Source organism: Gastrolobium bilobum, unplaced genomic scaffold (genome assembly GCF_033153095.1).
Source record: "Gastrolobium bilobum isolate Gb01-03AN ecotype WA unplaced genomic scaffold, APGP_CSIRO_Gbil_v1 utg1863, whole genome shotgun sequence".
NCBI classification, from domain to species: Eukaryota; Viridiplantae; Streptophyta; class Magnoliopsida; order Fabales; family Fabaceae; genus Gastrolobium; species Gastrolobium bilobum.
In genome coordinates this window covers 267830-289973 of record NW_026898976.1, presented here as the reverse complement: position 1 = coordinate 289973, position 22144 = coordinate 267830, and the positions used below count along the sequence as shown (strand labels likewise).

At 34.8% G+C, this 22144-nt stretch overlaps 3 protein-coding genes across 3 annotated transcripts; 1 reads left to right on the top strand and 2 right to left on the bottom strand.

Annotated features, from left to right (window-relative positions):
- LOC133285990 (calmodulin-like protein 2) lies at nucleotides 1-561 on the top strand. The gene has a single exon (XM_061483319.1). The coding sequence runs from the start codon at nucleotides 1-3 to the stop codon at nucleotides 559-561; it is 561 nt and encodes a 186-aa protein (XP_061339303.1).
- Nucleotides 562-7777: 7216 nt separating this feature from the next.
- Nucleotides 7778-12058, bottom strand: LOC133286024 (basic leucine zipper 9-like). Its single transcript, XM_061483357.1, has 6 exons — nucleotides 11779-12058; nucleotides 9444-9564; nucleotides 9082-9232; nucleotides 8915-8990; nucleotides 8504-8629; nucleotides 7778-8277 (listed from the first exon to the last, which is right to left on the bottom strand). Exons 1-6 carry the CDS (start codon nucleotides 11908-11910, stop codon nucleotides 7975-7977), a joined length of 909 nt encoding a protein of 302 aa, XP_061339341.1. The 5' UTR covers nucleotides 11911-12058; the 3' UTR covers nucleotides 7778-7974.
- A 3905-nt stretch (nucleotides 12059-15963) lies between these two features.
- LOC133286005 (26S proteasome non-ATPase regulatory subunit 11 homolog) lies at nucleotides 15964-20132 on the bottom strand. The gene is made up of 2 exons (XM_061483337.1): nucleotides 19966-20132; nucleotides 15964-17630 (listed from the first exon to the last, which is right to left on the bottom strand). The coding sequence occupies exon 2, from the start codon at nucleotides 17607-17609 to the stop codon at nucleotides 16338-16340; it is 1272 nt and encodes a 423-aa protein (XP_061339321.1). The 5' UTR covers nucleotides 17610-17630; nucleotides 19966-20132; the 3' UTR covers nucleotides 15964-16337.
- Between the last annotated feature and the right edge of the window lie 2012 nt (nucleotides 20133-22144).

Genomic DNA, 22144 nt, shown 5'->3' with positions numbered 1-22144 from the left:
ATGGGGATGACAAAAGCATGTTCAAGATTTATTGTGGACTTTTTACAAGCATTCAAATACTCACCACCAAGCTCAATGCCACACCTTGAACACAATCCTCATCCTATATGCGAGCCCAAGAATATGCTCAAACTTGATGACAAGATGGTTCGTGCTCTTGTTACTGTCTTTGGCATGGAAACCAATGGAAGAATCAAGAAAGAAAGTGCTAGGCATGTGGTGGAGAAGCTTGGTTTGATGCATTGTTCTGAGAAGGACAAGCCCTCAGTATTTGAGCTACACGGTGAGGGTGGCTTACAGGAAGATGAAGTGCCTGTAGAAGAGATGCTTGGTGAGTTGGAGGACATGTCAAAGCGCAGCGAGCTATTACGTGAAGCCTTCAAAATCTTTGATGAGGATGGGGATGGATACATTGATGCAATGGAGTTGAAGAGGGTGCTTGATTGCTTGGGTTTGGGCAAAGGTTGGGATATGAGTACAATTGAGAAGATGGTTAAGGTTGTAGATTTGAACTTTGATGGCAAAGTTGATTTTGGTGAGTTTGAGTTGATGATGGGATAGCTGTTTATTCATTGATTTTAGGAATAATTATTGAGCTGCTAATTGTATATTAGTTGATTCCAGCATTGTATGATGAAAATATGAAGATTGTTTTATTTTTCATTATCAGTTTTCTTCATTCTTGATTGCAATTTTGCAGGCCAATCCCATTTACTCTGTTCAGCATACATATATAATATCTACCTTCCTAGAATTCACACATTTTAGTTTGTTCTATTCTATTATACATATATCATTGAGAATTTCAGCTCATGAATAGTTGTTCCACCATTTCTTGGTTATCTAAAGAGGTAATAATTTTAAGCAGTAACATAATTCAATGACCTGGAAGCATATAAATGTGCAAGAATTATGGAGCATCTGTTATCTATAAAAGTCGTATAGCAACAGGTTGTAGATCATCAGTACTTTGATAGGAAGGAAAAAACGGTAATGTATAGACGGCTATCTATACAGATCATTCACGTGCTTACCCAATTAATCATTGAAATATATTTGAGATAATTATATTGATTTTTCTCGAACTTTTAAAAAAAATACTTATCCTTTCTTTTATTTTAGAAATTACATTGACTTTTTTTTTAACATATACTGCTTGTGTATGATGAGACTTAGTTAGTTTGCTATTTATGACGTGTCAATATTAATACAACGTGTCATGTAAGTGAGGTTCAGTTAGTTACATTTCTCACGTGTCGTGAAGTTAGTTAGACTCTTCGCTTTCTGTTTTACATACCAGTGTTTGTATATATACTGATATGCTTCTTCTCAATAGGACTCTCTAGTATTTTTCTTGTATTCATTCTATTTCTTGAATATCTCAAGTATGAAATTCCGCTTAGCACTTCTTCTCTTCATTCTCTATTGTATGATGGTATCAGAGCTCTGCGCAGAGCTCTGATATGCACCTTTGATTCCTAATTCATCTACTCCTGCATGCGTATCGATTTGATCTTGTTGCTGTTAGATCTATTTGATTTTTGCATTTTTCTGCACATGCAAATCGTTTTAATTCTGATGCTGATAGATCTGTTAATTTTTCTTTTGAAAATAAGAAGGTGAATCAGAGTTCTGCACCTACAATGGAGAAAGAAGCAGAAAGGACTCCTTCACATAGGGAAGGTAATCCTGTGAACACTAGTCTTCTTGATTTGCTAGATCCAGGTAGTCCTTATTTCCTCCATCCAAGTGAAAATCCATCGCTTGTTCTTGTGTCTAATCTGATGAACGAGAAGAACTACCATGGCTGGGCCAAGGCAATGACTATGGCTTTGATTTCAAAGAACAAGGTATCATTTGTAAATGGTACAATTTTACCACCGGACACAACAGATCCACGTTTTCCAGTTTGGGAAAGATGCAATACTATGGTCCTTTCGTGGCTGCATCGTTCGATTACAAGTTCTATATCTCAATCCATTTTGTGGATGGATAAAGCATATGATGTGTGGATAGACCTCAAGGAGAGGTTTTCTCAATCTGATATTTTCAGAATATCGGATTTACAGGATGATATCTATCGTCTGCATCAAGGAGATAGTTCCATCTCCGATTATTTTACTAAACTTAAAATTTTTTGGGATGAATTGGAAGCACTGCAGCCAACTCCTACCTGCAAGTGTGTTCATCCATGTTGTTCTATTGCAGTGGAGGTCAAGAACAGTAAGGAAAGAGACTATTCCATTCGTTTTCTCAAGGGACTTAGTGATCAGTTTTCTCATGTACGGTCCCAAATTATGCTAATGGATCCACTTCCCACTATTAACCGAGTTTTTTCATTAGTTGCACAACAGGAAAGGCAATTGCAGATTGAAAGTTCTGGTCCAATTACTCAAGATTCTTCGAGAATTTTCTTTAATTCTGCTGAACAGGCTCAAGATAGAGGACGTGGACAGTATCGTGGAAGAGGAAGAGGATTCAATACAGGTGGAGACATGTTTCGAGAAGCATGGATACCCTCCTGGTTTTAAGCAAAGAAACCCTGCACATAGAACGAATGCAGCTGTGCATGAGGGTGTCAATGCAGCTATGCATGAGGATGCCAATGCAGCTGACACAAAGGAAAGTTTTACTAAGAATCAATATCAGACCATTATGGAGATGATACAGCAGACAATGCAAGTGCAACATACCTTGCCTCCCACTTCTCATGTCAGCAATATGGTTCATACCAATGCATTAAGTGCTGATGGCTATACCTCTGAAGCAAGTAAGTTAGCAAATCAGTGGATCCTGGATACAGGAGCCACTGATCATATTACTTTTAACTTTGCAACTTTATCCTCTATCAAGCATATTGAGCCAATTGCCATATCCTTGCCTAATGGGACAAGAGTCTATTCTCGTATATCTGGTACAGTAAATATTTCTAAGACACTTACATTGACAGATGTTCTGTATGTAAGAGAATTTGGGGTAAACTTGATATCAGTGCATAAGCTGATTCTTGTAACCGGTTGTCATGTGACATTTCAGCCTCAAAATTGCCTCATCCAACATCAACAATCCATGGAGATGATTGGTTCAGCTAATCTGGTGAGAGGATTGTATGTGATACACCAAGACAAATCAAGACATGCTGTGAAGAATGCTGACACAACAAGACATTTGAATTTTTCTGATAGCAGTAGCTTTAGTTTTCAATCTCATGTCAATGATGTTTGGCACTTACGTTTGGGCCATTGCTCCAAAACTGTAATAAAGGCCATGATGTTACAATATCCATTCATTACTTGTAAACATATAGATACCCCTTGTGATGTTTGCCACATAGCTAAACAAAGGAAACTTCCTTTCCCTTTAAGCAATATTGTTTCCAAAAGTGCTTTTGATCTTGTACACATTGATATTTGGGGGCCTTATTCTGTACCCTCTATTCATGGTCATCGTTTTATTCTAACTATTGTTGATGATTGCACAAGGTACACATGGGGCATCCTCATGAAATCTAAGTCTGAAGTGAGACATCATATTTCCTCTTTTGTTAGTCTAATTGAAAATCAATTTCATAAAAGGGTTAAAGCTTTTCGTAGTGACAATGGGAAGGAATTTCTAATGACAGAATTTTTTAGACAAAAGGGCATTGTTCATCAAACTTCTTGCATAGAGACACCTCAACAAAATAGAATTGTAGAGAGAAAACATCAACACTTGCTTAACACTGCTAGGGCTCTTCTTTTTCAAGGAAATCTCCCTATCAGCTTATGGTGTTACTGTATTAGTCATGCTATACACTTGATCAATCGAATTAGTACCCCAAAGCTGAACAATAAGTCCCCATATAAGCTGTTGCACAATACTCCACCAGTCTTAATCCATCTTAAGGCTTTTGGCCGTCTTGCTTTTGCATCCACACTACTAGCAGGACGTTTAAAGTTTGATCCCAGGTCACGCAAGTGTGTTTATATTGGTCACAAGGATGAAACCAAGGGATACATCTTGTACGATCTCTTTTCTAAACAGCTTTTTGTATCTCGAAATGTAATTTTTTATGAAGAACACTTTCCTTTCATGGATAACACAACATCAGAGACTACTGCTCCATGGCCTACTGACCAATGTGCATCTCCCTTTTTCGAGTTTCCTCCTATGCAGCCTTCTATTACTGAACAAGGATTAGACACGACCACGACTACAGCTTCAATTGATGATCATTTAGCAGATTCCAATGATGAGACTCAGTTAGTTTGCCCACATGCTGAGGATGCTGCAATTACAAATAATTCCAATATTAGAAATGCTGAGGGTGCTACAAATACTCATATAGTAGATGATTCCAATCTTAGACGCTCCACACGGGTAAGATGTCTACCCAAACGTTTTTCTGATTTTCATTGCAACTATTCATCTGCTAATGTGCTACCTAGTCTCTCCTCTACTAATCATCCTCTCTCCTCTGTTGTTTCCTATGCAAAATGTTTAATGGAGTACTCTTCCTTCTGTCACAACATTAGCTCATTTGTTGAACCAACAACATATAAACAGACAGCTCAATTCCCTGAGTGGATCACTGCCATGAATGATGAGTTAGAGGCACTAAATCGCAACCAAACTTGGGAGATAGTTTATTTACCAAGAGGGAAGCATCCGATTGGATCCAAATGGGTTTACAAAATAAAACATAACCAAGATGGAACCATTGCCAGATATAAAGCACGCCTAGTTGCTAAAGGGTACAACCAAATGGAAGGAGTGGACTACTTCGAGACTTTCTCACCCGTTGCAAAGCTTACTACAATTCGGTTGCTCCTCTCCATAGCTGTAGCCAAACAGTGGCATTTAGAATAGCTTGACATAAACAATGCCTTCTTGCATGGGGATCTAACTGAGGAAGTGTATATGTCTATTCCACAAGGTGTCACAGTAGATGGCCAACAAAAGGTTTGCAGGCTGAGAAAGTCCCTATATGGGTTGGAATGCTCGCCTAACAATGGAACTCTGCTCTCTTGGGTACTCACAATCTTCCTCTGATCACTCTCTTTTCACTAAAGCCAATGGTGAGTCCTTCACTACTCTTCTGGTCTATGTTGACGATATGGTTCTGGGAGGTAATGACTTAGATGAAATAAAGATGGTTAAGAGTCACTTGCATCATCTGTTCCAGATCAAAGATCTTGGCCCATTAAAGTTTTTTCTTGGCCTTGAAATAGCTCGTTCCAGTAAAGGTATAGTTCTGAATCAACGCAAATATGTCCTCGAATTATTGCAAGACAGTGGACTTCTTGGCACAAAGCCAGTTTCCACTCCCATGCAACCTGGTTTTCGACTATGTCAAAATCAAAGTCCAGTTTGTTCTGAACCAGCAAGATATAGGAGGCTTGTGGGGAGACTTCTCTACCTAACTAATACACGACCCGATATTGCTTTTGTTGTTCAACAATTAAGCCAGTTTGTGGCAAATCCCATGCAAACACACCTTGATGCAGCCTATTGAGTTCTCAAATACTTGAAAGGAGCACCCGGTAAAGGATTGTTCTTCTCTTCTGATAATCCATTGGTTGTTTCTGCATTCTCTGATGCAAATTGGGCAACCTGCCCTGATACTAGAAGGTCCATCACCGGTTTCTGTGTGTTTATTGGATCTTCCCTTGTGTCCTGGAAATCCAAGAAACAAACAACTGAGTCGTTCATCTGCTGAATCCGAATATCGAGCTCTTGCTGCTGCTACATGTGAAATCCAATGGATCATGTATTTACTTCGTGACTTACACATTTCAGTTGCACAACCTTCCATGGTTTATTGTGACAACCAGGCAGCCATCCACTTAGCACACAATCCTTCTTTCCATGAGCGCAGCAAGCATATCGAATTGGATTGTCATGTTACAAGGGAGAAGATTGCAGCTGGCTTGATTCATCTCCTTCGTGTCTCGACCACACAACAGTTAGCCGATGTCTTCACCAAAGCATTACACCCTGCTCCTTTTCATGATTTTCTGGTCAAGCTGGGGCTTCATGACATTCACCTCCCAACTTGAGAGGGGGGGGTGATGAGACTTAGTTAGTTTGCTATTTATGACGTGTCAATATTAATACAATGTGTCATGTAATTAGTGAGGTTCAGTTAGTTACATTTCTCACGTGTCATGAAGTTAGTTAGACTCTTCGCTTTCTGTTTTACATACCAGTGTTTGTATATATACTGATATGCTTCTTCTCAATAGGACTCTCTAGTATTTTTCCTGTATTCATTCTATTTCTTGAATATCTCAAGTATGAAATTCCGCTTAGCACTTCTTCTCTTCATTCTCTATTGTATGAGTGTATAGCACTATAGCTTTCAATACAAATGAAAATATAAAAATAGGGCAGGTTATATTTATAAATTTTTTTGTTTATAAACTCTTACAAACTACACTAAGTACGACCGGTCATATTTTAATTATGCAGTGTACAACCGGTCGTACTTAGTGTAATTTGCAAAAAAAAATTGTAAACGGATCCTATCCCGTAAAAATAAGATAAATGAAGTTTTGAAACAAGAAAAGATATGTATATAGTTTAGATAAACATTATGGATGTCGATATAATTTATTTACAATATGAATCTCCCCAGACATAGTTTGGTGTAACGTTAAGTTACTCTATTTGGCACATGAATTGGTGTAATTGGATCTAAAACAATAATAATAAATAAATATGAAGCAGAGAATATTACCGAGTAGCTGTCGGCACTCAGCATGCCATTGGTTTAATGATGTTAGCAACTATCTTGTTTGATTACAATCATAATACATAAAGAAAAGTAACTCAAGCTAAGGATAATATAAAACGGTGGCAAACTGACCAAGTGGTGTTTCTTGAGGCACTACTCTTGGAAACTTCAGAGTCATAATTTGACAAAAGGCATCACATTAATTAAACTTGGAAACTCCTCATTTTGATTTCTTATGTTTTCATTTTGCATCATATTTTTCTGCAGCCCAACATAACGAAGAAAACTTGCTTTTCTTGGAGCACAGGAATAATTAGTAAAAATATCTTTATTTCTCTGCAAATATATGTATGTTTATATGAAGGGTTTAATGTGTGTTCTTTTAACAGTTATAACTATCTACTATAGGTAGTACATAGTTATAATATTAAAGTTATATTTTTTTCAATATTTATATTAGCAAATAACTTCTAAAGAGAAAAAAAAATACAACTTTAATATTATAACTATATACTACCCCGTAATATGTAATTATAATTGTTAAAAGAACACAACTTTGCCTCCTTTTTAAGGACAAATTTTTTTCCCTTATATAAAAGTATAAACGTGTTCAAACTTGTGACAAACTTGAAAGGGACTATGTAGGAGTAGTTTGGTCTAGGAGGTGTTCCTAGTTTCTTTTTTTGTTTTTCTATTTCATGTTTGCTTTTCAAAAAAAAAGTTTGAAAACTACACCTAATTAAGAAGCCATGCTTCATGTTGTAAATCTCGTCCCCAGAATTAATTAAAAGAGAGATTCTAACTTATCTGGTATCCTCAAGTGATGTGAAATAAAATATGAATAATTTAGTAAGATAATTCATAACATTATCTTTTATAAGTGATTAAATCAGTTGAATAAACGGTTAATAAATTTGTGATTATTATATGTAAACAAGTGATCACTTCAGTTTAAAATTGGTTTTTCTGTTCGTACATCTAAGGATAAGTTAGCATTACCCTAATTAAAAACCAAATCAGAATAGTTAATTGATGTCTGTTGGATGATGTTAGTTTTCTTACAACTACAATCAGATATGGATAAAGCAATCAAGTCCTTTTATACAAAACGGAATACAACAAGAGTAGACACTATTTTAATGGGCATAATATATAACCGAAGAGGAATCAACCTAAGAAAATAATATAACCCACTACTCAAATTAGACAAGACGTTAAATATAAAGTTGAATACTACAAAGTCTAGTCAAGTGAAACCCTTACTGGTGCCATATATACATAGAGCTCATAGCATCATTTAGGACTCCATTATTGACGTCGTTGTGAGGCATATCCAAGTTTCCAAGCCCAATAGCTGAATTCTGTCCAACTGGGACACCACCGTATGAGGCATCATTTCCATGGACAGTGATGGTTGGCGAGACATGTGCCATGCGGCGCAGACCAGTCGTGTTGAGTTCTGGTGGTGTCACTGGTGTGTTCAATTGACACTGAGTCTGAAGAAGCTGGTTGTTTAACGTGGTGAAAGAGCTCCGAGCCACCATATCCTCAGCTAACTTCACCTAAAAGTAGGCACAAATTTCTTCAGGCATCGATAATTAATTTCTGTGCCCATTACGTAGTTGTTATTATCTCTACCTGAAAGAATTAGCTGATCTTAATTCCGAAGTTGTTATTCGTTTTTTCTTCAGTTACCACTCGTTCATTTTTGAATAAAACAAAATTTAAATTTCTCCAACGTGATCGTGATATTTTTGGTAGAACATTATTGGCAGAAGAACCTCATACCTTAGCTCTCAAAGCTTCTACATCTGATTTTAGCACTCGGTTATTCGTATCAGCCTCATGAAATTGTTGACTAGCATAAGTAAACTGCTTGCATAGGTTTGCTTTTTCCACTTTCAGTTTTTCAACCTGACAAAGCAAAATTCAAACGAAAAGAAAATGATTCCTTCTTGTGCATCTTACTAAAGATTTGATGCTTAAATTTCAAAAACAAACAGATTATATTCCAGAACTAGTAACGTTCCCCGCATCTCAATCAACAATAAATAAGAATTATAATATTACTATTGTTACATATTATTCCCCTGTTCTTCTATGCCTCAAAAGTCCACTGAAGAATTAAGCTTTGGCTTCTTCCAACAAAGACTTATCATTTATCAAATACCCTCCACGCACTTCCAAAACATTAGTTACCTGCAACTCAAGTTCAGCCAAATGCTCTTGTTTTCTTCTTCTTGACCTCGTTGCAGACTTCCGATTAGATTCCTTCCTGAAACCATGAAATCGTATAAAATTTTAGGGAGGCTGAAAATAATCTGTGAGTTTTTTTACCCTATTTCAAGTGCTTTAATTTGAGATACCTTCTAAGGCGCTTTATATCAACTGGATTTATGCTCTGTTCACAAGGACCTGCTTCATCATCCTCATCAGATGGCTCAGAGGAACCACTTGTAGCTTCTTTGGTATGATTCTCTCTGCCGTTTGGTTTATTAGCTGACACAGGGCTGCCAACTGGCCAATTTGCAATTCAATCCAAAATGTTAAAACTCCATAAACTATGCTTTTATGAGCTATATATATGTATACTTCTGTGCACCGATGCAAACATAGAGGCGATGCAAACATAGAGGATTAATAATAATAATATGCTTAAGATGAATGGCATTCGACATGCAAGAAATAATAACTATACAATAATATAATAAATAGCCCGCATCATTACCGGTGTCGCAAATCGATGACTGAGAATCAATAGTAGCAGTGACGGTGGAATGCGGAGTGACGTCTTGGGAACAAAGGGTATCTGTTAGTCCACCACAACTTGAAAATAAAGTCGCCGGGTCCTGCAATTACGAACGACTGCATAAGCTTGACATACAAGGATGAGAGATTTCATGTATTTCATTTAACTATTTGAGAATTTCTTGTCCAGTTTAAATTTTAGGGAAAACAGTCATGATCGGTTTAGAAGAAATTGAAGTCCCTAAACCAATTATCTTCGTTTAGGTTTAATTGGATTTGGGCATAATATTTAGCTATCCAGACCTAGATCAGATTAATTTGGATCGTGTAATCGAGTTACACGTTTGCTTGTCTTTTTTCTCAACACAAAGAGGCAACCTTAAAATTTTGTTTTTAACCTCAAAATCAAATCTAAATGGAATTAAAAGCATATTCGTATATTTATCAACAACAACAAAAAAAGCATATTCGTATTTAAATTTTTCTAATGAAGCCAAGGCATCGGGTTAATTTATCTAACCCGCTACTCGAACCGATGACTAATCACTTTAATCAAGTTCTTCTCAGATAAAGCTATTGATCCAACCTACTTAGAAATTTTAAGTTAGGTTGCATCGAGTTGAACGGATCATCAGAACGACATTAGTCCATCAGTACCCTTATTAATTTTGATATATTCTTAGTATAAAACATTTTTAGACTATTACTTAAATTTGCATAAATAACTCGTTTAAATGAGTTTGATTGTGTCTAAACTCATAAGAAAATTTATGACAGTACATCAATATTATTTAATTTTTTTTACCAAGTATACTGAGAGAAAATGAGCGGGGTGAACTGAGATTCCTTTTCCTTCCGCACCAACCAAAGATAGAGTGGTTAATTCATATCGTTGCTTACGAACGACAAAATTCAATTTGATTTCGTTTCATTTCTTACTCTTGAACTTGTGAATGATCAAATATTTCAAGGAGTCATGCGCAAGTTCAACCCAGCAGTATCAAGCTTTTTACCATTATTATAACATATTATCATTAAAGAAGACGGAAAGAGACAACAATTATATAAAAACATTAGCATGTAAATTTATGCAAGACATTTTTAATGTAATATTGACAAAGAAAGATAAATCTAATGGTTTAAAAATAAATATAGGTTTTTATTTATGGAAAACATTATTTATCAACTATATTATACTAATAATTTTTCATAACAATCCACTTAAATAGACAAAGTTGACAGATGTTTAATAAACTTAAAATTTGCATAAATTAAAATTAAAATCATGAAAACTACTCATATTGTTCAATATATGCATATACGTCATACGATACGATAAAGAAAATATTTTCTTGTTGTTCATTGTGTTATCATTTTGTAGAAAACTATTCACACAAATTTCTTTTCCTTTTTAGTTTTTTAATGCGTAGGTGAGGTGATGAGTGACGCTACTTATTAAAAATAATAACAGCGAGCGAAATTTGATTGATACCTCAAGGAAAGTTGTAGCCAGTATTGTTATCTAATCTTAAAACAAATTATACACAATTTCCTTTTATTTCATATTATGCACCATTATTATTATAATTACAAAGTAAATGAATTTAGAAAGAGTAGAGTAGAGTAACTCTGTCGATATGAGTGACGTTTACAATACTTGTCATTTCTTCCTCTCTCTTTTTTTTTTGTCTTTCATACGATTCATGAAAAATAAACTATTAAATGTATCTCTTTTACTATTGAACATTATACTGTATTCTTAAATAATATAGAAGGATAAAAGTTTATAAAATTAGACTTGGAGAACAAAGGTCACGCGTGCAGAGTAAGCAAGAAGATCATGGGTCCCACTCCAAAGCAAGCAAGACAAGAAAAACAGAAAAACAGTACAAAAGGCCCATACCCGTCCCGAAAGTCCAGCGTTCACACAAGTTCTTAACACAACCCAATAATGAAACAGTCCACGTCAGCAAGAGTTGTTCACGAACAACTTGACTGGTACAAATAACGCCTCTTCATTCACCGTTCACCTTCATTTTTTTTTTTCTTTTTTTCTTTTTTGTCGTCTCCAATAAAAATTAATTCAAAAACAAAATTATCATAAAACAGAGCGCAGGTTTCACAAACTTTTCTATTCTAGTCAAAATTATTATTGTTAATACGGTTAAGGAAGCATTGGGCGCGGAGCTGTGTTAATCAGTTAAGTGACTGGGGTTGCCACGTCAAGCAGCGTGCTAGATGACGTGGCAAAATTTGGCTCCACCGTACTTTCAGTTTCAGAGAGAGAAAGAGATAGAGAGAGAGAGAACACTAACCGGTAACAGATTTTGGAAAGGGGCAGAGCAAACGCTTTCCATGAATGCATCGGTTCCGGGGAGACTCTGATACCGAAAATCATAATCGAGATTCAGGAAGTCATAATCGAGATCGGATTCCGTCGATGCCATCCGTTTGAAGTAGCCGCAGTCGGGGAAAACCGACGGCGGTGGTAGAGATTGAGACGCAGCCAGAACGCCGGCTTTTTGGTCGTCAGAGAGAAAGAGAGAACTCTTAACAGTAAGAGAGAGAAAGAGAAGAGGGAAAAGGGAATGAGGGAAGCATCTTCAGTGGTATAAATAGGAGAAGCCGATGCACAACAGGCACATTTTTTTTTTTTTCAAAAAAAAAAAAAGAAAAGAAAAGAAGTGGGCGGCTTAATAAAGTTTTTTTAGCGATTTGAAATGACGAAAGTGACCTAATCCGTCACGTTTAATTACGTGTTGGACCCGTGATGAGGTGAGGAAGAAGAGTTTTCTAGCAAAGCGAATCTGGGAAGCACTGATGAACTGACACGTGTTGAATTATTTTTGTATTTTTTTCTTTTATAACATAACTTTATAATACATATCTTAAACAAATTTGCAAGGAGGAGGGTAATAGAGTGGTAATTGAATAACGGCATGCTCTAAATGTCAGATAGGTTAATCATCACTAATTTATTTTTGTTTTTGTTAAGCAATAATGACAACTTTGTTAGTGGTTGTAAATTTGTTGATTGCTTGTTCTGGCCACTTTTGACTTTCGTTGGCCAAGTGGCGAGGGAATTTTATTCTCTCAAAAACTCCAAAGGACACATTTCTGTTCAAGTTCATCCCCCAACTTGCACTCGCTCTCGTTCAGAACAGGGAGCAGAAAATTAAAGGAAATGCCGAAAATATTATTAGTCATGATACGTATACATAAATAGTTTAGTTAACCACATTCCTTTGTTATTCTTTATTTCATAACAATATAGCTTTAAATTTATGATTAGATATGTCTACAATCCATATGCATATATAACTTATATATTTAATATTTATTAAATGAAATCGCAATTCTCAAAAAATATTAATACAACTGTTATGAATCCGTATAATGGGCCCATTAAGTGGTAAGCTCAACTAGGGGCAATCCAAGATATGGATTGATGTTCATCAATCATACTAATCTTAATGTGTCAGCATAGCTATCCACACTACCTATAGGTAACTTTTATAAATACAAGGGCAAACCCTAAAGGTACAAACATTCTCTCTCTTATTGTTATGCTGTCACTGTGCACACACACCTCATTGGCTAACGCCGTTATAGTATTCTGTGCACAGTAATCTCCTTGACTCAACGGTATCTCCCTCATAGATACATTGGAGAGGGCATCAGATCCAATATTAACGTACTAACCTAGCTGGGCTAGACATCTCTGTCCCAAGGACAGAACAACAACTTACAAAAGTAGGCAAATCTTGTTTGAATTCTATTTTTAAAAATAATTTTTTAGATAAAAAATCTGTTTAATAATACTTATTTTGTAGAAATCGTTTTAAAAATTATATCTATTTTTTCATTTTTAAAATTAAATTTAGAAAATATATTTTAATTGTTTCTATCTTATGTTTTTCCTTTTAACTTGTAAAACAAAACAAAAAAATACTCATTTCATTAACTATTTTAAAAAATAATTTCAAAAATAGAAAAAGAACACAATCAAACATATGCGTAATCTTTTATTCTTTGTTTTCTTAGGAGTGAATCAATAATTATTTAATGAAGCACTCAGTGCCATTTGGAAAGATGTAATGACATTTGAAACCACGATATTTACCACGATTGGCAGTCACAATCTCAATCATGTAGAGAAGTTCACCTTCTCAACCACAAACCAAAAGTGTTGGCGATGCGGTCCAAATTCCAAAACCAACAAAGCCGTGGGAACTTTTACTTTTGCAAAAGCATTTAAAGGCATTTCTGTTCCTTGACGTGACTTATGCAACATGAAGGAATGGAAGGCAAATAGAAAAAGGATAGGAGGGGAGGGACGAGAGGTGTCCAAAGGCGTTAGGGGCAATGTGTGTTTTGAGAAATTAAAAGTGGGTTTCTTAAGGTGTAAGTTCTTGTTAAAGTAATGGAGTTTGATTGGGACAAGCACCGACCAAAGCAAAAAAGTTGGTAATACATATACATGCTTTATGGGTCGTGTTAAGAAAGCAGGTTAACCCTCGCTTTCTCTCTTAGTTTAAAGGTATCTAGCTAGCTTTGCATTATTTGTTTATTTCCAACTTCAACTTTTTCCAGTTATCATCACGCAATACTTAACTTTCTAAACTAGATCACCCAGTGACCTTCCACCTTGAAATAGTTTATGCAAGCGTGACAATATACATAAGGCTTATCATTTATCACACTAATGGCTCTCTACTTTGTCTGAACTTGACATGGAGCATGTCACACGTGTGTTGGTATTTATATTACCTGGCACATTATATTGACGACACGACAAACCCCAGAAGCTTCTAGGCCCATTAATGTGCACCATGCGATGGGTAGACATATACTTACTCTATATGAGCCAACAATTGCTGAAGAGCTTGACTCGCAAGAATAAAAAAACAGTAACAGTGTTATACAAATAGTAAGTGTAATACTATTTGCTATTGATTTTATATACAAATAGTAAGTATAATTATACGTTGTGCGCGTGACCTTCCTATCCAAAACAGCAATCTTACCAATTACCACTGCTTTAAGATTCGTTCTCATAAATTTTAAATACAAAAAAATTATAAATTAAAAGAGAAAAATATTTAAAATTATAAATTAAAATAAATATATAATTAATTTAAGAAAAATTTAAAAAGTATAGATTCAAAGAAAAACTTAAATTATAAAAAATATGCATAATTATTTTAAAAGAATTTGAATTCAAAATTTAAAACTAAGAGAAGTTAAGAATGATATTCATCATTATTTTAGAGAGAGAAAACTAAAAGATTAATTCACCTTCAAAATAATATACTCCAATTTAATGTGTAGAAATGGATAGATTGAAGGAAAAATATTTAAAATTATAAAAAATAATTAATTCGAACAAATTTAATTTTAAAATTTAATTATAATTAAAATAATATGCTTTAATTTATAGAGATAAATTACTTTAAAAAGTTATAAGAGCCAAAGATAGCTTGCTTAAATCTGTTTGTGGAATAACCTAGGCCGCGCCCGTGCCCTTGCCCATAGTCCAATACCCATTGAAGTTAAAACAACAATATACCACACCAAAAAAAAAAAAAAAAACAACAATATATAAAATCTATCACTCTTTGTAAAACTCCAAAATAAATTCTTTTATTTGGTCTTCTCCTGGGTTCTACCTAGTGGGTATCCTCAATTAAAAGTTTAAAACCAAAAAAATAGTATTTTATTTTTATTTTTGAAAATGAAAAATAGTTATATTTATGGGGTAGGTTATATTTATAAACTTTTGTTTACAAACTACGTTATCTTCTCCCAGAAGAACACTAGCTACACTATCTTCTCTCAGAAAAAGATAGTGTAATTTGTAAAAATTTATAACAAAAAATTGTAACCGGATCATTCCCTTATATTTATATGTCAAAATCGTAACCCGCAATCAAGTTATTACTATCCGTGGAGTAAACAATTATTCCTCGTTTTTTTTTTCTTCCTTGTTAGAGCAACGATGAATATGGTTTAACAGCTGCATCTTTGTAAGTAACTGGAATTAGATTTTGGATAGCTCACAATAGGTTATACTCATAGATTCAGTACCAAAAAGAAAGCAGCATCGAGGTTGGCAAAGCTGAGAAAGTATTTGTGATGTGGTTTGAGATGGACTGGGTCACGACCAAATTAAGCAAGAAATGCCCATTATATGCCCAGCCGTCTCCACAGGCTTGATGAGCTTAATTTACCTCGGCCTCTTCATGTTCTGTGATCAAACAACTACTTCAAAAATAGATTGAATAGGCATGTTTTCCAAACCCAGCATCATAGAAACCCACGAAATGAAGGCTATAATGGAATAGGGCTTTCAATTATGTTCATTCCCAATTGAGATCTCCCAACTAATAACTTGTCAGGTTTTTCTTGCGAACAACTTATCTATTGGAAAACGACAATAATTTCACTTGAGATATTTTCTCAGTGTTTGTGAACAAAATAAACCTCCAAAGTCCGAACTTTCTACCAAAAAAATAATAATAATAAAAAACCCTCCAAACTTAATTTTCAAATCAATGCAATTTGATTCATGAGACTAACTCTATTCGAATTCGCATAGTCTACATACGTACTAATGCCTAGAGAATCTGACAACAATCACCCCGGTCAAAGTTCTTAAAGACCTGAGAGTTGAACAGCACATGTATTTTTATGATACCAAGGTTAGGCAAGTGGCAGTTACCACCAAAACCTTTTAAACATTCAACGCCACCACCGGTAGAGGTTTCCCACAATTGAGTTTAACAAAAGAAACGAAACAAATGAAATGCTAGTCATCATTAAGAAGAAAACAGCAAACAAGTAATGTGGCAATGGAGTAAAATGACCAGAGGGCTCATGCCATTATCTTGGCAGACCTAACATAAAGACTGTCCACCACTTTCCCAATATTGGAAATGGTCTCTAAAGTTGCAGGATATATTGCATCAGTCTTAGGATCGTCAAATATGATGAGGCATCCAGCACCTTGATCCAATGTGCCGGCAAACTTCTTGTCCAAAATCATCTGAGACAACTTCCGCTCCACGTGATCAGTGGGAAGTTCAATAAGCTCAGCAATATGTGCAATCTCAACCCTGGAGAATGGCTCAATCAATCTGCAAAGATTCTGCTCAAGAAGGGTATCATACAGGGATGACAGGTGCCTGTGGACAATTGGGTCTTCCTCCAACTGTGCCTTGTAGTCCCGCAAAGCAATTTCAAATAACTTAATGGATCGCTTAGAATGAGCATCAGCAACAGCTTTCATAGCATCCAAGTCAGGACCAACATATTGCAGGCCTGCTTTAGAAGAAATAATTCCACCAACGTCATCTGCTTGATTCACCATGATCTTACACAACAACATATATTTCAGGCTAAAAACAGCCTTGGGGTCTTCAAGTGCATTGAAAGACTCGAAAGCTTCAAAGAAATAGCTGTATGCAGTTTTATAGTCCTTCTCCTCAGCATGAAGTATTCCACTCTGCAAATCTATGGCACCTTGTTGAGCTGGAGGCACATAAATAGCATTTGCAGCTGTTCTTGCAGCCGTGAGGGCAGCTTTTGCCTTTGGAAGGTTTCTTAATGAGAAGTGTAGCTTGCTTTCCAGCAAGTCTATGTCTACAAGTAGAAGCTTGTCATCTAATCTTCTAACCTCTTTGACCAGGCTAGAAAGAAGAGTCAAAGCTTCTGAATACTCCTTACTTTCCATCAGAAGCGCTGCAAGCCTTGCCTCAACTCGCTGCCTCAGAAAGGTACGCTTTTCAGCACGAGTCCACTGCACCATTTCTTTGCAGAGTGAAATTTGAAGATCAGATGTCCCTGGTATTTTAGCAACCGAGTCAATTATTCCCCTAACAATCTTTGCAGTTTTTGCCTTGGGAATCAAGGAGAAGAAGGGCCTCAACTGAGTGAGAAGGCTGCGCAGATCCTCTCCCCTATTCTCTTGCCGAAGAAGGTCGGTGAGGTTTGTGATGGCCTGCTCTTTCATACGAAGAGCTTCTGGTGAAGAAGAAGGATCCTCAAGTACGCGATAAAGAATGGAGATGGCCTCAGATGGGTCTTTGGCCTCCAATGCCAAAGCAATTGAGTCTGTTGTGGCAGGAAGATAAGATGAAGAAGACATGGCTCCTGCTTGGAGAAACTACTGCAAGAAAACATTTGAAGATGGGGGAAACATTACAACTAGCAACTTTTGCATTGCTATTAATTAATTATAAATAAAAAATAAAAAATTATTTGGTGAGTGAAAATTATTCTAATATTGTTTGTCTGCTTTCCCCCTTAAAAGATGGATACCAGTAAAATTAATGCTTTTCTGGAGAAAGGGAGAATTAGGTTGGGTGAAAGTACAAGGGGTGGCCAACTGAATGCGTTTTAATAATTGTTACTCTATTTTATACTTATATGGGTTAGACAATTATTGTGTCAAAAATTTGCACCCTTACTGTTATTCAAACTGGTCAAAGCAATTAAATAGGTGTTTTTTAGTCATTGTTGTTCATGGTGTACACTGTACAGCATTGGCAGCCACCGAAACATCCCCCCAAAGAGCCATCGCAGCACAAGGTGGGGTTAGCTAATGAAAGTTTTTGAAATAATACAAGGTTTATTAAAAGCACTATAAAAAAGTGAAGAGGCATTCATATATCATGAAAAATCATAATAAAACAATAATACATTTCACCTCAAATTAAAACCCACGGAAAAAAAATGAAAGAAAAGAAGAGGTTTGTCTGTACCTTAAGAAGAAATTATGGGAAAGAAAAAAAAACTTGAAGCTGGTTGAAAAGAACCTCAGATTATTTTGGAATAGTCTATCTTGATTTTTAGAAAGAAAAAAATAATCAACAAAGATGCCTCTGTTTAGCCCCAAATATTTAGTGCAGTGGGAGTTTCCAGAGGTCATTCTGTTTTTATCTCCTAGAGTCTTTTTAATGTTATTTTAACTCAGATAAGGCTGAATGACTTTTGTACCTCTTAAAATCACAAGCTTATTGGCCAACTGTGATAAAAATGGCTAAAATATCCAAAGTATGTCATTTTCATTCTAGCATATACCACGGTGCCATAATTAAGAGAAACCTTAGTGCCGCCAGACTGAAGCTGCTAAGCCATTCTGCCATGGCAGCAGACAGCATAGACAACACTGATCACAAAAAACTTAAAAGTGAGACTTAAAATACCACTCTGCAGCATGGTGTACGAAGAAGAATATTATCTCCTCTTTTTTATAAAAAATATGAAGACTATAATCTACCCAGTCACAAATGCTCATCTCCCCTTACGTTAAAATTGACAACATTGATTCTCATGTCCCATCTAAGTCTCCAACCACCTCCCCTCGCCCAAACAAAAAACAACCTAAGAAGACAATAATTATAATAAAAAAAAGTTCATGATCAACCATAAGCCAATAAAATTAATCAAAATGACCAGAAATTGAAAACATAGTTTGGCATTTTTACTTCTGTTCTAAAATGGAAAAAAAGAAAAGTATCAAAGGAATGCTTTGGCATAAGTTTGTAATAATAGAACTTAGCAGGGAAGGGGCCCTTCTTTTCCATCACTGCTTTAATACTTTGTATGCATTAACTGGAGCAAACAAGTTTCTACTCTAGAATGCAGCACTACATTAAAAGGTTGCAGAAAATCTTCGAAGACAAAAATAGGGAGAACAATTCAATTTAGAGTCTCTCATTTTGATTTTATTTTATTTTTCATCATATGAATACAGAAATAGACACGATATCCTGATAGAGAAACACCCATTCACCAGGCCCCACAAAGATTTTTGTATATCTCTCTCCACATGATCCTATCTTGTGAAAAACTCACACGAGAGGATCCAAATCCCATCTATTGGAGTAGACGGGAGAGAGAAACAAAGATTAGCAGTGGACTAGCACAGACCATGAGTTCATGATGAGCAGAATTTTTATCTTCAAAACTTGGAATATGAATTTCAGAAACCAGAATGTTAAGCTACTGAATGAATAGATAATTGAACAGTGTTAATTTGCTTGCCACAATCACATAGAAGAGTAGAGAACCTAGTTCTCATACACGAAAGCAGTAAATTATCCAATCCATTACACCATATCATTATCATGTTCAAAATACAAGCATACACAAGATCAAAGAGCCATAATTGAAAGCAACAAAATATCTAAGGGTTCTCAACCAGAAAGGAAACCAACAACAATGCAAAAGAGATGAAGTAATTTTCTACAGAAACAGAATAAAATACATCAATACAAGGTTAGCAACGGTTAGGTTTTCAGATTATGTTTTTCTTTTATAAACTTTTCCTCCTTTAATATTCCCCCGTAATCAAGAAACGAAACACGATTTCAATCCATATTAGCATGAAGCAGCTCAATTACATTTCTCTTTAAACATCTATCGGAGGCATAATTAAAATTTAAAAGCAAATCTGAAAAAAAAAAAAAAAAAAGTAGCAACGAACAAAATAGCGTTACCTTCTCGCGGAAGTACAGAATTCTGTCTTTACAGAAGCGAAACTACGGAGGAATTTCAATTCTGCCAGCAAAGTGCAGACGGTAACCCTTGCAAACCCTAATACGAAGACGAAGACGAAGACGACGCACCTACTGCTCCAGCTCCCCCCGTTTCAAGCTTAAAAGCACCGTTTTGGAGTGTGCGAGCTGAAGTTTAACGTTTTATTTGTTTATTTTATTTCATGAGAACAAAAATCCAGGAAGGGATTTTAAGAAAATCTTTTCTTAAAATAAATATCGGGAAAAATATTTGTTATTTAAAAGATCTAATTTTTTTTAAGCTGCGGGTCACGATTTTTCTTTGCACAAATGGTACGATTTTTGTATTAAAATAACATAAAACAGTGCGAAAATAACAAGGAAACAAAAATCATTAAACTTATTTTCCTTTTACATCAACGAAACAAGATCAATTTAAAAAAAGATTAAAAATTTCATAATATGAACCCTACGTTTCGAAACAATAGATTCATGAACGAAATTCCTTCGTTATAGGAAATGATTTTAAACAATTTTTGTTGCAATAGATCACTAAAAACTTGTTTTTCAAAATCACTTGAAAATAATTTGAAAAGTTTTCTAAACTTTCACGTAATAAACCCATAAATTCATATTCGAAATTTTCTTAGAATACTCGATGAAAATATGCATATGATTTATGGTTAGAAAACTTTTTTCATGTAGAACAAAAATCTCAAGGTTTTAGAGATCAATTGTAAAAAATTTCAAACAAAATTTGATCATGAACTATAGATTCTATATGCAAATTTTGAATTATTTTAATAAATAAATAAATAATTGTGGATCTTATAATCATATATGCATAGCTCATATAGCAGACGAAGAAACTCATTAGTCAAATCCAAGAGCAAGAACGAGAAGATGCTAAATTATATTAGGTTTTATTTTTTATTAATATCATTACATTTCTTTGTTATTTTTAATTTTTATTAACTCTTGTAATTTTAAATATTTTTTAAAAATTCTTATGATCGAACACGAGACACCTAGTCTACCTGTGCTAAGAAATTCCACACAAAAATTAAGAGGCGGCGAGGATTAAACACGGAACACCGAGGCTCTAATATCAGTAAAGAATCAATTCAACTCAAAAGTTTAAGCTGGCGGGTAAAGATATATTAATGATTTTATATATCTCTAACAATAAGGAAGATAATGAAAGGATTAAAATGAAAATATTTTAAATTATTGAACGTCTAAGTCAATAATATTTACCCAAAAAAAAAAAACTCAAAATATCACACCTGTACGTATTTATAATCTTGGAAAAAATAATATTTAAAAACATGCATATAATAAATAGATTCATATTTTAAACTCAGAATTGCCTCTCTCTTTTTTTTGTACATCTCAAAGTTTTAGAGTTTGTATCCAAATATGGTAGTTTAGTTGACGAAAGAAAATTAAGCAGGGATGATAATATTAGTTCGATCTTTCTCAATATCATTAATTTAAAGTTTTAATTCTGACACTCGTTTCAAATCAGACTAATTATGAAGTGACGAAACAATTGAAATATCTCAAAATAAAATAAAATAAATAAATAAATAAACTTTTAGAGCTTGTACTTAAGAATTAAACGCAGATACTCTACCTGGTCAGTGATCACTTAAGCTAAGCATAGCTGCCTAGCTGACAAAAAGATGATTTTTTTTTTTTTTTTAGTACTTTGAGGGGCTAAGCCCCGAGCAACAAAAGACTAAAAAACAGAATCCAAGGCCAGAAGGGGCCATAACCCCCGAGGGGGTCTTTAAAGATGATTAAGTTATTTATTCATATATATAGAAAAGTGTCTATCCTTTTAAAGGATACACACTTATATTTTTTTAAGAGAGATAAAAAAATAAACTTGAGGAAGAGAGAGAGGAGGGAAAATTTTGTAGTTTAAAATTTGAAAAAATATATTATATTTATCTAAAAGGACTATCATTTTAAATGATAAACAATAAACCCATATATAAAATAAAGCCAGAGAGATAAAAGGCTTTTATAGATGTGGATAACCATAGACATATACAAACGTGGCGATTCTCAACAGAGAATATAGAATAAGAATAATAACTTCAACCTGCATAAAACATAATTTCATATATATATTTTTTTAAATTATTCCAATGGT

Bases quoted from the DNA above. Each gene is read 5' to 3' on its own strand.
- LOC133285990 (XM_061483319.1), top strand. From the start codon at position 1: ATGGGGATGACAAAAGCATGTTCAAGATTTATTGTGGACTTTTTACAA.
- LOC133286024 (XM_061483357.1), bottom strand. From the start codon at position 11,910: ATGGCATCGACGGAATCCGATCTCGATTATGACTTCCTGAATCTCGAT. The intron at 9,565-11,778 runs GTTAGTGTTCTC...TCGTAATTGCAG, and splicing joins CTTTCCAAAATCTGTTACCG to GACCCGGCGACTTTATTTTC. The intron at 8,630-8,914 runs GTAACTAATGTT...TTGCTTTGTCAG, and splicing joins TGGCTGAACTTGAGTTGCAG to GTTGAAAAACTGAAAGTGGA.
- LOC133286005 (XM_061483337.1), bottom strand. From the start codon at position 17,609: ATGTCTTCTTCATCTTATCTTCCTGCCACAACAGACTCAATTGCTTTG.